Here is a 16,525-nt window from a genome sequence, read left to right on the forward strand (position 1 = left end):
AATGCATGTTAACTCAGAAAATTGTCAGCTAGAGGTCACGCGAACAAAGGAGAAATGGCATGAAAAACGACTTTCACCAGCAGTTACAATCATGCAACCAGGAGGAAAAACGACTGCAAATCTCGTTGCTTGACCCAGTAAACCACAATTTGCAGATACCAATCACGAATTGCAAGGAGAAAATCGTGATTTGGAGACAATTTTCAGAGAACAGAACCTATGATTTTTCCAATATGCGATTTGCACAGACACGGTTGTGATTTGTAAAACCCTAGTCAAGTTTTTAGGCTGATTCGAATTTCTCCATGCAGAAAACCCTAGGCGGGTTTTAGAGAAATTGACTTGAAAAATTTTGAAAAAATTTAAGTATTAGCTCTGATACCATATTACGGAAGTAATTGGTAAATACTTGCTTGTTATTAATAGAGACCAGACGGACAATTTATACAAAAGAATGAGACAATGTTTCCTTAGGAAATGATCGTAAAGAATAGAAACATTCTATTCTAGAGAAAGCAAACTAAAGCTAATTAGATATTTACAATAGATAACCATTAACTAATAATAGACGACTTATCTATTATTGTAAAATGTTCATCATCGCTACATTCAACAATTGGTAGTCATTGATAGCATGTCCATTCATCAACGGAATTCTCAGGAATAGTCTGCTGATATAATGACAAAACCTTTTGATGCTGTTCTCTATTGTCGAATTTTGTGGTTATATTGGAGTTGGCATAGGTATAGTCATTAACGGGATTTTAGATGATCTAATGTTGGACATAATGTCATAATACACTTTGCAAGATTAATTTAAAACCAATTTGTAACTTTCCAGTTCAATAATGAATAGAAGCCACACTATATTTAGTGTGGTTATCGAATTCTCTAAAATTCCTTGCATTCATTCTTTCCAATTTAATAATAATTCCACCAAAAAAACAGCTTTTCTAGACAAATACCATCCCAGATATCAATTGGGCAATCTCAGTTAATGCAGAAAGATCATCCTGTCAACATAAATATATAAATATTAATCTCTCGATCTCTCGTATAATTTAAGTATTGCTTTTGACAAATTAGAACTCACTGTGAAATCAAACTAAAATAATAAGAAAGAAGAAAAATGCATATTTCCTTGTATTCAGCATAATTAAAGCAATTAAGAAAAAACATACACATTGTCAGAATAAATATGGATGACACTTTAGGGTAGAGTTCAGAAGGAACATTCATGCCTATCTCCTTCACTGTTCACAAGGCGGTATGCATTTGTATCTGATCCCAGAAGTCCAAGACGGCTGCGCATGTCTAGTGCATTGTTCATCCTTAACTGAAGTAATTTTTCCATGTCAAGTATGCTTGTGGGATCTCTGCCATCATATATCCAAAGAAATATATAAGGATAAAGTCAACCATTTGCTCACAGATACTCCAAAAATGTGCCTTAGATACAAATTATACAAAATATAGAGTGGCTAGAACTTTGACTTGCCTACTAGCATCCTCTTCAATCTGCATCAGGCGGACACAAAACATGGAGACCGAATTGTAAATACCCCATGCAATGGCTTTCTCTGATTCATTGGCAACTACCACAATATCACCTGTCCTTGGGGAAGGCCGTCCAACTATTCTATCTACTGCTCCACTATATACCATGGGACTTCCATCCTGAAAGACCTTTGCCTTTCCTTTCTTCAACACTACCTTTGCTAGGCCTGTTATATTGAAATATTCACATTAAAATTTGCAAATGACTATTTATATTCATCGATAGTCAAAAATAGTATATAAACAGAAATTTTCTCTATAGTTGTCAATATTCCATAAAAGTCATCTAAGGCTGCAAGTGTGTAGGAGAGCAACAGTCCAAAAGGTAATGGCTATGCAGCATATGGTGTGGACCCGATAAAAATGACTCTGCATATGTGTCCATGAACTACCTGAGAAGAAAATAATTATACAGGTTTGAGCAGAGTTGTGCAGTAGATACATTCATATTGAAGATGCGCTTGTAATTAAAAAAAGGCAAGCTGTAGCTGTTGGTCCTATTGACTATTCTGGTCCCCTGGACAGTAATAAAAGCTATACATCTTTATGAATCAATCTCAGGCTTTATATAATAAATTCCATTATAAGTTATAATTTGAAATTCCACTGGCTCAGTTGACATGGCCTGATGAAGAAGAAAATCAGAATTAAAATTATGTAAAGTATTTATATATGTTTAAGTTCAACTGAATAAAGTTCTTCCTTCCATCCAATCCATTTAACTATTAAAAAGATTGAGCCCAGAAGTAGCAAGATATATTCTAAATCTTTTCAGGTTAATGCTTTTTATAATTTCAGCAGGGTAGTTATGTTTTACTATAATAATGTAAAAGATTGTGGTTATGCTCACAGTTTCTTTATATATTTTAGATGCTGTACAGATGAAATTACAGTTCAGCCAGATAAATGGAGTCCCACACTTAAACAAGTGAGTATTTAAGTCCAAGATGTTTCTTGATGTCAACTTAACAATATTTCCTCTCACAATTTCTTATACTTTTTAAGTTCACGTTAAAGTGATGCATGCAAGAAAGTAAAATGCCAAAGTGTTACTGAAGCAATTTTATGGATCCTATACTATCAGAATTGAGCATGTTTTACCTTTGTCTGAAATATAACCATGCTTGCTACCCATTACAAAGGCTCGCAATTTTATTTTATCTTCATAGTAAGTAAAGTATATTTTCAGTGAATCTAGGGCTCAGATTGTCTGGTTACAGTTGAAGTTCCGATCCTTGCATGTGCTTGGTTACATTGTAATTACTGATTGCAATTTTTTAATCTAGTCCACTTGAGCATGCATGGGCTTGGTTACATTGTAATTACTGATTGCAATTTTTTAATCTAGTCCACTTGAGCATATCTGTCCTAGACCAGACACTTCTTTGTAAACTTGTCTGCTGATAATATCTTTGGCACCTTTGCCAGCAACCTTCTTATATTGTGGTTGCAATTTCACTTTGTACTTTATCTTTGCAGTTCGAAAATGGTAAAGAATAATGTCCTTTTTAAGTTTTTAAATCCAGTTGTCAGATTACCTGACTTACGGAAATCGATGCCACCTCTTGCATATTCTGGAATTAGGTAATCAGTACACTACACATCAAACCTTCTCATATGTATCCAGGGCTTCGATTATTGGGCTTTCACTGTTCGTCCACATTATCTAATTTCCCCTCCACTTAAGGAGCAATTTCAAAATTATCTAAATCGCCTGGCCTCTAGTGACAGGCGTATACCCATGCTGGAAATTTTCTCTCCAGCCAGCCTTCGAATTTGAGCATCCTAAGAAGTTCGGTCAACAGACACAAGGAGGATTCTGTAATATGACAAACAAGTTACGACTGGGTACCAAGCAAATAATTGTCGGTGAATCTCAAGCTCTGAAAATGCAACCTCGGAAAGATATTTTAAATTTTTTATCTCTAAAACTGAGACGTGTTCGATAGGGTTTAACGTTTAAGCCATGAGTCATCAAGCTCAAAATAATTCAAGCCCAACAAAATTATACGGTGGTAGGGTAGTCTCCACGTCATGCTGCTGATTGCATTTGCACTTAATGCGTGTGATTGCTGTTGAATACTAACTAAGGTAATGTGACATAGATATGGATATGCTTTTAGGAGGAAGAATAAAATCAGCAAGGTTAAGCATCTTTTCCAGCTCACATTTGCGGAGCTTGAGTCTGGGCTGACAAATTTCTGTTTTTCCTGTTATTCCTTGTTCTCGAATCTCTATAGTACATAAACCTCCCGATATAACTCAACCGCATCGAGATATCAAATTGATGAGTTCCCAAATTTTAAATTTGGCACCCTGTACATCTTGCCCCTCAAACGGCGGAATCTAAGCCAAAAGAAACAAATTGTATTTGTGCAGCCGTGAGGGACTTGTTTTCATGCCGCTTTCGTAAGAAAAAAATTTGTGACCCCAGCCCCAACCATATTTCGCATACCTTAGCTCCACTGGATTTTTCCTGACAAGGCGCTAATCCCGGGAAGATACAGTTTACACTACGGGCGAACTGCATATAAAGTAACCTACATACAACGTTTCTTATTCATTTTAAAAGTTGAGGAGTTTATCCTTATTGGATACATAAGGATAATGTTGGCCGTGTATCTGATATGACAAATGCAATACAGAACTGACTGTGGTTTATCCACTATGTATTGAAATAAGCGACACCTCCATATTTGGGTATTTGTTAAGATTGAAAATCGTGTAGAACAATTCAATTTATTCGTATAACAGTATTATTGGACTACATATACAAGTAATGAGCAGAGTGAAAAATCGAGTGGGCTGGTTTTGACATCAACGAATTTTAATAGCTACTTATGTATTCATAACATTTCCATGGAAATTCGTGTATACAAATGTTAATCACATTGGAACAAAATGGAAACTGCAAAGAGAATAAATTGAAGTGTGATTCAAAATGAACAAACTATGCGAGGCCATTTTTTATCTGTCATAACACAATCGTGGTTAGGAAATGTTGTTTGGGCATATCACTTATCATAAGAACAAAGATTGCAAACCATTAAAAAAATCTCACCTGGATGAGTAGCAGCCACGTCTCCAATCGCAGTGCTCCCAACAGAAGAAGAAAAGCAACGAGCTGACTTTAAAATGAAAGAAATACTACGACAAGGAACGCGCGAACATGAACTGCGTAAAAACGCTGTACAAATTTGAGATCGAAACCGCATTTTGGCAGACAATGATCTGCTAAGATTCATTTGCCTCCTTTGTTTTGCACGCAGGAATCTGCGAGAATGTGAACGTTCATCGAAGCGTTATCCTTATGGCACAGGCCTACCATTTTGAGGATGAATTTTGTGCGTAACTTTAAAAATTGTATGTGTCTTTAATGATAAACATGGTACCCGAGGAGATTGATCATATCACCCAAGGTATAAGGAGGTTAGTGACACTAAAGCAATGGATATTGATGGATTTCAAGTTGAATATCTAAAATGGGGTGTTAATTTGCTTGCACCTCATATCAACCGAATTTTTAACAAGTGTCAATGAGGAGGGTTTCTCAAAAAATTGGACGATCAATGTGATGGTTTTGATCTACAAAAGCGGAGACACAAACAACCCCTCTAACTATCAGACCATCATGATCAACCCCCTTCTCGACAAGCTATTTAGAAGCATGGTAGAACAAAAAATCAGTAAATGGGTTGAAACAAAGGAGAAAAGAGCAAAGGAACAAGTGGGCTTTAGATCGAAACACTACACTATTGATCATGAGGCGACTCTTAGAGACTTAGTTGAGAAAATATGGGACACTCCAATGGATGAGGCTTTTTGTTGTTTTGTGGACTTCAAAAAAACCTTTGACACAGTACCTTGTCACAAACTTTGGAAAAGAGTGGAAGCGCTGGGAATCTCTATGGTGCTAAGGACAACAGTACACAGACTATATGAACTAGTTAAGGCCAAAATCAAAACTACAAATGGACTATCGGAATGCTTTGACAATGACATAGGGGTCAAACAAGGTTGGAGACAAACAAGGGTGCCCGCTATCTCCAACCTTGTTTGGGCTTTACATTGACAAGTTGGAAGCATGGTTAAATAATGTCAGTGGCGAGGGGGTTCAGCTAGCTAGTTATATGATAAAACTATTATTATATGTGGATGATCTTATCATTATCACCAAGACAGCCAATGGTTTGAGAGAGCACTTGAAGGCATTGGAAAGCTTTTGCCGGGAGGTTGGTATGAAAGTTAACACCAGCAAAACCAAAGTTATGATCTTCTCGTTGGAAAGAAATAAGAGACCCTCGGACACTTTTCTCTTTAAGGGTAGCCCTCTATAGATTGTGAGCGAATACAAGTACTTGGGAATAGACTTCCAAAACAAACTCAGCTAAGAAATGTGCAAATTTAAGAGGATTCAAGGAGGTTGGAAGGCGTTGTATTCTTTACAAAATAAGTGCAGAAATGCATAACTTTGGGATTGGAAGACAAAGAAAATATTATTTGGGCTACTTGTCACACCTGTGATTTTGTATGGATGTGAAATTTGGGGCAACAGCTTGTTGGATTAGAAATGGAGGCAAGTAGAAAGAATATAAAAACACCTTATCATTAGCAACCTCAAAATCAAAACCTCAGCACCTTATGAGATCTTGTTAGCTGAAGTGGGTGCCTTTCCCTTGGAAGTTATTGCAATGGTCTGGTTGATATGCTACTTAAAGAAAACTCAGGGCATGGGAAATCATCGCTAGCCTAAGCTAGTCACTAAATAAAAGCTAGAAAGGAGAAAAAACACATGGATGAAGCAAAACAACAAATGGCTTTTCCACAAGTTGGAGGAGGTCAAAGAATAGGTGAGACATATTGAGGCAACAAGGAATGGGATGGATGCTAACAGGAGGACGGATTCGGCTGACAGGCTCAGTCTGGCGGAAAGAAGGATACACAACCTGGAGAACTACAATCACAACCTTGCGAATTAGATGTTCTCTTTGTTAAGCTCCATTAACAACATCATCATCTCTCTTACTGGCTGGATCAAAGATAGAGACATGCAGGATCATGAGGAAGGAAAAGACAGGGATGAAGCCAGAACAGAGGACAACTCTGCAAAGGACAACACCATTCTTGATCAGGACCAAGGGGACCAAAGGGCACAATAGCTGGAACCGAAGGAGAATCAACTGGCCTTCGAGGCTGCTCAGGTTATGCAAGAGCTGGAGCAAAAGAGCGAGGAATAACTCTCACCTGTTCTTTTGTTTTCTTTGTCTTTTGGCTTTTGTTCTAGCTTTCGGCCGTGGTATTACTTGTCTTTTTTCCTGTTCTTTTCTCAGAACTCTACTTTTTGGTTGGGCTTTATGCTTATTATCAGCCTCTGAACTTATACTTTTTTGGCTGGGCTTTCACGCTTATTATCAGCCTTATATGTTTTAACTATTGGGTTTCAGGATCCCTATAAAACCTATTTATCTAATTAAAAACAAATAGATGCAAAAGTAGGACATCAACATCCATAGTTTCCCGGATAGTACTAAAGAAATTAAGAAGTTTGTTCGTGAAAGATTTTGTTACATCATGTGGACAAGGCACATGGGGAGGAAAAAATCTCACTATATTAAGGAATTTAACCCCAACACATGCCCCGAGGAAAAAGTGTATTTAGGCGCGGCAATTAAGTGGAAGGCTAAAATGCTTATAGCCAAGCTTAAAACTAGTTCTCACCAGTTGAGATGCGAGACAGGTAGATGGAGAGTGCCAAAAGAGGACTAGGAAGATAGGACCTGCCTATTTTGTGACACAAGAGCCATTGAAATAGAACATCACTTTGTCATGGAATGCTCGACGTACAACATCAAATCTGGATATTTAGAGATGTTAGAAAATAACAGTATGGGCCACCTCTTCGAAGAAAAGCAGTTGGATAAGACCGCAAACTTGATCATCAAAATACACCAAAGAAGAGAAGAATTGGTCAAAGGATTACAGCTAGATTAGGCTAGTTGTTAGCAAGCGGATCCCATAGGTTGCTTTAGCCTCATGGACATTATTAAAATCCTTCATTCATTCATTCATAGATAGATGAATTTTAAGGCTATTGTGCTAAACATAGACTATATGGGACACCCTTCAAACTAAATCAACTTTAATGTTTTAGTTCTTTTTTATGAAGAGTGGTTAGATTTGTTGTTCTTATATGTCTCAGATTTTAAAATTAGTATTTTAAATTTCCTCCTCAAATTTGTAAAATGTGGAAACTCTCTCTTCCCAAGACTATTTTGTCCTATTTGAACATCCTCTATCCTTATTACATCAAATTACAAAATAAAGTGTTCTTAAGTGTTACATCCCAATTTTTGATTCAATTTAAAATGTTCACATAGTCGTTGAGGTTTCATGTGAAGTCAATGAACAGTTAAAATTGGTTATGATCATGTGAAATGGTAAGATGGTTAATCCTTATAATTTCATATGAAGATGACATGTTAGTTAATCGTCATGATGCTATTATATTGTTATCTTGAAATCTTAGAAAGTTGGTTATTCATCATGGGAAGTGGAATGGTGGTTAGCCATTATGATGGTTTATGAATAATAATTTGTTATGGTAAATTGTTATTATATTGAGGAATATAATATAATCATGGAGAATTCCCTTGCAAGAGCACATTGAAGGGGGAGAAGCATTGTCATAAAGGAATTGGGCATGGGGGGGCACCACCATCGCTGAGAAAATAGGTATAAGCCCTGAACCACCATGGCTAAATGTAGATGATTACGCAAGTGAGAGTGTACATTGGACGACCATGAGCTAACCTATTAAATTACATATCATTTAATGGTAAAGAGATCACTAAGCATGAATTGAAATTTGAGCAAGCTTGTACCTTTGTAATTGTATAGTTGGAGCCTCATGGTGCATAAGCATGTCTTCTCATATTGGACATCATGATACCTAAATATCTATACATACATGTATATGTGTACATATGTAAGCCAATTATATATATAAGGACATATACGCATACTTGATGTTTGGCATATATGTAAGAAATATATGGTTTGGGTTCTACACATGTACATGTGTATACATACATACATATATAGGTATCTATAGATACCATGGTGTTGTATACTATGACAATATTATTATTTCTTTCACCTTTGACTAGGGTCTTGATTATTATTTGTGCCTTGAGTGACCCTCTATATTTCTTTCTTTCTCTGTCAAACTTTAATAATTTTGGAGGCGACCTTTTAAATATGATAGCCACATGAACCAATGTCTTTGTTGTAACTCCTCACCACCTCAACTTTCCTTGTGTAACCGAACCTACACCTTTCATCTACGCTCATGATGAGATTCTTATTTATTCTCCCATCTCTATCTTGTTGCTCTTCGATACTCCTGCTTACGATGAAGTTTCACATTTACAAAGCTACTATTTCAATCCAAATTAGAATGTATTTCTGTATTACATTGTGTGTGTATGATTTATTGCTCATACTACCAACATTCATTCCCAAGACAAAGTTATTCTTCCTTGATGCACGGGATAACAGGCTCCCATCTCCAACATTGACTGACCACAAGATTGAGATTGAGTTAAGCTAGATACTCTCAAGTCATGATTATATTTGATCTTCTCGTGCTATTTTGAATTCAAGCAATAGATTAAACAAATTGGTTTGCTAAATGAAGGAAACAATATCAATATTAAGTCCAGGAAATGAAATGACTTACAGTCTCATGGATTTCCTCCTTTACTTTTGTTTATTCATGTAATATAAGAAAAATGTTATTTGCGAGTAAGTTAAGTATTATTTTGATCTCTATTTAAAGAGTCGACTTGTACAAGGGTATCATTAATATACCTCTGAGATAAGTACACCATCCACGTGTCAATGCATCAAATTAGAAAGAACCAAAATTTCTCATGTATAATGCATTGACTATGAATGAAGAATGTTTTTAGTACTCTTATAAAAGACAAGTAATGTGAATATTTTGTTGAAGCCATTGTCCCAGATTGGGCAGTATGCATGGCTGTGAATATATATATATATATATATATATATATATATATATATATATATATATATATATATATATATATATATATATATATATATATATATATAATGTTAAGGCAAATTATCTAGGCATTCATGTAGGAAGACCAGTATGGTCAAGATGAGGGTGTGTGTTGATACTCATTAACCCTCAAGTACATCCTTGCATGATAAGAGAAATAAAAATCAGTAACCAATAAGCAAGTAAATTAAAAGAGTTTAAACTGAGTCAATTCATGGTAGTCCAATGTTTAGTTCTTGATGCCTAGTCGGGTGGTGGAATTAAGTACCAAGATGCTCAATGGTTGGGCAAGGTGTTCCATGTCTAATCTAGGTAGGGAGGGTCTTTCTTGAATGAGATTATGTGGGGATATTGTAAGGGTCTATGGTTGGGAAGCAAAGTCCATGACAATGCTTCTCCTCTCCACAAGATGCCATGCACCAGACAAAGATAAGTTATGCATTCAAACATTTTTTGGTAACATGTATTTTACTTTTATGGTGTTTATACAAGTAGAAGATATGGTGGATTGATTTATATCATCAATTCAATTATTCCTTTAATGAAAGCAACATTTCTCATCAATAAAATTGGTAACTAGTTAGATCGATTGATCTTCCAACTAAACATGAAATATATCTATATGCAAAAGATAGGTTTATCTGATGGATTGTTATTTATGTCTTTCATTTATGTGAATATTGAATATGAGCATACCTTCTAACAATATGTTATTGCCATAGTTAGCAATAGAAAGAGAAGGGATGATATAGTGATATTTGATGCCCTAAATGATATAGTGGTAAATGATACGATGGTATTTGATGCCCTAATTGATACAATGATATTTGATGCCCTAAATAATATAGTGGTATTTGATGCCCTAGATGTTATAGTGGTATTTGATGGTAATTGTCATTTTGATAAAGTGGTATAGCTATTTGGTCCTTAGCGGTATGTATGGACTAACTTGGGTTTTCTAGAAGCATTCCTAGATGGATTTTGGTTTCAAATTCTACGATATGTAGATTTAAAATTCCTTGTTGAATTCATTGATGGTGTCTTCAATAGTTAGTTATGAAATTTCCATTTAACTAATTATAACCATTAATCTCATTCACATGAACATATATGTTATAACTATCTCCCTATGAATATGAAGTAATAACTGTATTTCTTTGATATGCCTTTTGTTTGTTAAGACCCAAAAAAAGAGGATGTTATATTAAGTTTTGTCCTTCCCAAAATTGAAAAATGTACAAACTCTCTCTTTCCAAGACTCTTTTGGCCTCTTCCAACATTTGGTCTCACATGTTGATTGTAACTAGATTTGAACTCGATGATGTCATAAGTTTGTTTTCTTCCAAGCTCATTTCCCCAATTTCTCTTCTAACATTTCTCCATAACGAAGACCTTTGTTTCTTTATTATTTGCAAGGCATATATTGAAATGGATATTCCATTTGCCCATCCACTTGATATTTTTTTGCATATATGTCTTTTTACGTTTGCACAATATATTCAAATATCACTTAGGTCATCTACCTTTACACAATTTTTCAATTCGTTTTAGATAGCTAATGAGGCAAACCATAGCAAAAGCTTGATAGGTGCAACCCTCACTTCACTTAGCATGATATCATATGAAAAAGGTGCTTTTGGTTTAAAAAAATAAGAACAAGGGTATATTTCCATATCACATTTTTATTGAAGTCTAGAAGACTTGGTGAGAGATGGGAAAAATATCAAATCAAGCCATGAGAAGAAAAATAGTTTTCTCTAACCACAACTTCATCATTGAATCCTAAAATAGGAGATTTAACAACATGTCGCAAGGGTTTGATCACCCCTGAATCCTTCAAAAATGTTTGTGCCCAAAATAGAGTGATTAGAAGGAGACACCCTTATGTTTGGAACATTAGTTGTAGAGTGTGACAATGGAGAAACCTTCAAAATCTTGCCAACCTGAGGTTTCTCAAACCCAGATTTGGAGTCACTACACGTGAGTAAGAACATGAGTAGGAATCAACAAAAACTTCCAGATATTATTATTGTTATTTTTTTAATTTAAAAAATGATAAAATCCTTATAAAAATAGGAGGAGCCAATAAAAAATAGAAATTAATAGGTAGAAATAAATAAATAAAATAGAGCCTAAACTTTAGAATTTCGATATATAAATAAGGACTAATAACTTATTGACTAGTAATGTAAAAGTTAAAAAATATAGTAGCACTGACTTGCAAGAATTGAGCTCCAAGCTTCCTCAATTAGCTCAATAAACAATAGTAAAAGAAGTATATTGCTATGTAGATATTATAGGATGTATTCATACACCAAATAAGATAAACAATGCTAACCATATTATTATTATTATTCATACATAAAATAAGATAAATAAAGATAATAATAATCCAGTTAACATTATTTTTTTTATTTTGTGTATGAATGCATCTTATAATATTTACATAGCATTATACTTCTTTTACTATTGTTTATTGAGTTGATTGGAGGAAGTTTGGATTTCAATTCTTGCAAGCTTTTGTTTAATGGTGCTAATGTCTTTTATTTGATTTTTTGTAGGAATTTTGGAGTTCAATTCTTACACTGTCATCATCTCTAGTATTCTCATTCAAGTTGATTATGTATTTTTGGCTACTCTAGATATTTACATAAAATCTTCTTCAAGTTCATTGTGATCAAAGATATCATGTTCACCAACTTCTTCAATATGTGACAGTAGTTGGGAATCTTCTAAATGTACTTGTGATAATGTAGCTTCCTAACTTTGACCACAAACTAAAATATGACAAGGTTCTACATTTTGTTGGTCTTTCTTAGCTTTCCCCACATGCAAGACTCTTACCTTTGTTCATGTTTGACATCTCCAAACAAATATAGGCTGTAAAATATATATATCAACCTGTTGATGAAGTGATAATAGACTATTCTGGATTTATTTATATAATTACAATTCATTAGCTTTGCAAACTACAATATAAAGTATAGATGTCATCATATATGAGGTCTCCCAAGTGACCACTGACCACTAACTTGTACCCACTAAATAAGAATGAACTCAAAATTGCAAACACATGGAGACCTGAGTTACTCGCATTTTCATCAATTGCAATCAATACTTGCCAATGCTCTTGATAGTTTGAGATATCACTATCAATCATAATTGATAGAACCAACTGACCTAAATTGTGTAAACTAACATTGATCTATGAATGCAATTATACCAATGTTTTTTGGTGAATTACATTGGAAGCTTATAGCCTATACAAATATTTGGTGAAGTATGCGTAATAGTAACACGTCTTATGTCATTTTTTAGGTGATTATGATTAGCCTATACAAATATTTGGCAAATTACGAGTAATAATAACACATCTTATGTCATTTTTTAGGTGATTATGATTCATGCAATATATTTTCGTGAATAATAGAGTTGGCAAAAATGGCATTTGTTTGTGACACACATCTACTAAATGATAGGTGAATTTCATCCCTCCTCTAAAAAAAAAGCTTATTAAATCATGGGCGAATTTAAGACATCCAAAAATTTCCATTTAGAAATTATAAGCAAATGTTTGGAACTTTCTATGTGTAAAAAATAAATTTGATTGGTTATATCACATCAAAATTGGAGTTGACTACATAAATCATTAGGCAATGAGCACCAACATGTGACCTGATTTTTGTAAAGTTTGGGTGAGATACCCTACCCCATATGTTGAATTTATTCACCGAATCCCACTGTGCCAAAAATGCCAAATCCACCATATTGGTGAATATTAGACACTTGAGTTATCCCTGAAGGAAACTAGTGGAAAGAGTGCACTAATGAATTCTACAAATTGGATATCAGATCTAGACATACTTAGAATATTGTTAAGCGATTTGAAAGGATGAGATGAATTCTATTGAGTTGTAGAGTTTGGAAGAAGCTTATAAATATACAATGAAGGTAGAAGAGAAGTAAAACAAAATGTATGAGAAGAGATGGAGAGGAAGAGGTGAAAATTTTCAGAGTGGTTGAAAGGCAAAGAAGATAAATCATACTGAAGTGATGATAGGAGCTTCTATAGGAATGGTTAAAGATGTTTATATAAGAGATGATAAGAGGATGTTTAGAGGAACTTACAGTGTTGAGTGTGGTGGAGATGGACACAGAGCCTTTAAATGTACTCAATGGAATTCAAATAAGAGGGTGGATAATGATGGCGTACTATATTTATTGAGGAATAAACTATTTGATTCCTAAATTAACCTACAAATGGAGAAGCTTTAATGGTAAGGAGAGCCCTATGTTATAATGAAATGGAACAACCAATATAGAGAAAGAGTTTGTTCAAGACAAGATGTAAAGTTGAAGGTAAATATTGCAAAGTTGTCATTGATAGTGGTGGTTCAGATAACTTAGCTACATGGGAATCAGGGAACAAGTTGAAGTTGTTGAGATTAGCACCTGACTAAGCCCTATTAAATAACATGGATTTGGTATGATCACAATGTACTAGTAAGTGAATAATGCGTGGTGAAATTTATGATTGGATCTTATTGTGATGAATTTATGTGTTATATTATGCCTATAGTTGTATATCTTTCTGGTTAGATCGTGGTAGTATGATAAATAAGTATTGCATGATGGGAGCAAAAACATTTATACTATTTTGGGTTCAAAAAAGTTTTGTTTCCTTTAGAAGAGATTGCTAAGAGTGATATATGTACAACTACCAAAGTTTTTTTAGTTAAAGGGAGAAATTTCTTGGATGGTTTGAAAAGGGAGAGTATGTTTTACACCTTGATTACTAAGAAGTCTAATTTGAGATTCGAAGGAGGACAACTAGAAGAGATAAAGGAATTGTTGATAACATAGAAGGACATACTCTCATATATGTACTTGATGGATTTCCATCTATGAGGAATATTAGTCATTGTATGGACCTTATTCTAGAAGCTAGTTTTCTAAATAAGGCAACACACTAGGTGATGTCTACAAATAATGTAGAATTAAATAAGAAGGTGCAAGAATTATTAAGGAAGGGTTCAATCAGAGAGAGTTTGAGTCCTTATGTAGTGCCTGAAATACTATCACTTAAGAATAATGGAAAATAGAGGATGTGTATTGATTAAAGAGTTATAAACAAAATCGCAATGAAGTATAGGTTTCCTTTGCCTAGGATGAAGGAAATAATGAATTTTTTGATTGGAGCTAGATAGTTGAACAATGGATATCATTGGATTAGGATCGAAGAAGATGATGAGTAGAAGATTGCATTCAAGACAAATGAAGGGTTGTATGAATGGTTAGTAATACCTTTCAAACTAACTAATGCACCAAGTACTTTAATAAGACTAATGAATGAGGTATTGAATAAACTATTGGGTAGGATTGTGATTTTATATTTGGATGATATTTTGGTTTTCAATAAATCAAAAGAAGATAATTTATGACATTTAAGACAAGTGTTATACATGTTGAGAGAAGAGAAGTTGTTGATAAACATTAAGAAGTGCAATTTCATGAATTAAGAGATATTATATTTGGGATTTGTGATATTTGGAGATGGATCCTAAGAGAGTGAGAAAAAGTTTTGAATGACCCACAATTGAAATATTTGGAGGGGAAAGATCATTTCATGGATTGGATAGTTTCTACTGAAAATTCATTAGGAATTTCAATTCATTTTGCAACCCTATGACTGAGACAACAAGAGGTGGTCGAAAGGATTTAAAGTGGACATATGGAGCAAATAAAAATTTTGAGTTTTCAAAAACAAAAGGAGACTAAACAACCAATATTATCCCTACCATATTTAAGTAAAGTATTTCAAGTTGATTGTGATACTAGTGAAAATGTAATTGGAGGAGTATTGAGTCAAGAGGAAAGACACATTTCCTACATCAATAAGAAGTTTAATGATGTGAAGAAAAGGTATTTAGTATATGATTAGGAATTATATTTCATATTTCGAGCCTTGAAGAAGTGGATGCATTTCTTTTTGCCTCATGAATTTGTGTGGTATGCAAATTGTTAGGAATTGTAGTATTTGAACAGTCAAGGTAAGTTGAATCAGAGGCACATGATATGGGTGGTTTTCTTGCATAGTTATACTTTTGTTCTAAAGAGTAGGAGTGGGGAATCAAATAATTTTTTTGATTCTTTGAGTGGGAGAAGAAATCTGTTGATAGACATGAGAGATGGGGTGTTAAGATTTGACAAATTCAAGACCCTGTACAAAGAAGACCCTAATTTTGTTGAACTTTGGAAAGTTTGTAAAGAACTCATTGTAGTGGAACAAGCCAAGGGTTGGATTATTTCATTAAAGATGAGTTATTTTTTAAGGGACTCAATTGTGTATACCCATGAGTTTAATGAGAGACAACATGATAGAAGGAAAGATAGATTTATTTATACATTTCACCCATGGATAAGTGGAAAGATAGAGGGAGTGAAAAAATTTGAGAAATTTAGCAAGATTTTTGGTTGAAGAATAATCTAGAAGTTGAGATTCGACATTTGCACAAGTGAGTAAGGGTAAATGGACCCAAGGGAAACATTCACCAACCACCTTGGTAGAGTTACATATGGAAGCCAACATAATTATGGAAGAAATATCAATTTAAATTGGATTTAAGGTAGAAATGTTGACACAATCTTCTTACAATGTGTCAAGCATAAGGTCTACCTAGTTGCAATAATATACAATTGAATTACAATCAACGCTTAGAATCTCAGGCTTATAGGGCCAAAATTATGTTATCTTTTCCACTCATTTGATTACTTCTTACTCTAATCCTAGATCTCAAATATATAACCATCAAGATGACAAGTCAACATGACATATACAATTAATACAAAATATAGGTGTTGCTCCAAAGGAAAAATTAG

At 34.2% G+C, this 16,525-nt stretch overlaps 1 protein-coding gene across 2 annotated transcripts in view; it reads right to left on the reverse strand.

The window, feature by feature from the left end:
- Window positions 1-4,938, reverse strand: part of LOC149563324 (S-adenosyl-L-methionine-dependent methyltransferases superfamily protein) — a 113,327-nt gene extending 108,389 nt beyond the window's left edge. Inside the window, exons 1-3 of one of the 2 annotated variants that reach the window (XM_089826666.1) lie at window positions 4,619-4,911; window positions 1,499-1,724; window positions 1,242-1,376 (exon numbers count right to left, since the gene is read on the reverse strand). In XM_089826666.1, the coding sequence (XP_089682792.1) occupies window positions 1,242-1,376; window positions 1,499-1,724; window positions 4,619-4,802 (545 nt within the window). In that variant the 5' untranslated portion in view covers window positions 4,803-4,911. Of the gene's footprint in view, window positions 1-1,241; window positions 1,377-1,498; window positions 1,725-4,618 lie in introns of both variants that reach the window. The other variant, XM_089826667.1, reaches the window with a different exon arrangement.
- Window positions 4,939-16,525: the final 11,587 nt, after the last annotated feature.

The sequence above is a fragment of the Cupressus sempervirens genome, chromosome 4, assembly GCF_028749045.1.
Source record: "Cupressus sempervirens isolate cs-2001-9-10 chromosome 4, ASM2874904v1, whole genome shotgun sequence".
Taxonomy (NCBI): Eukaryota; Viridiplantae; Streptophyta; class Pinopsida; order Cupressales; family Cupressaceae; genus Cupressus; species Cupressus sempervirens.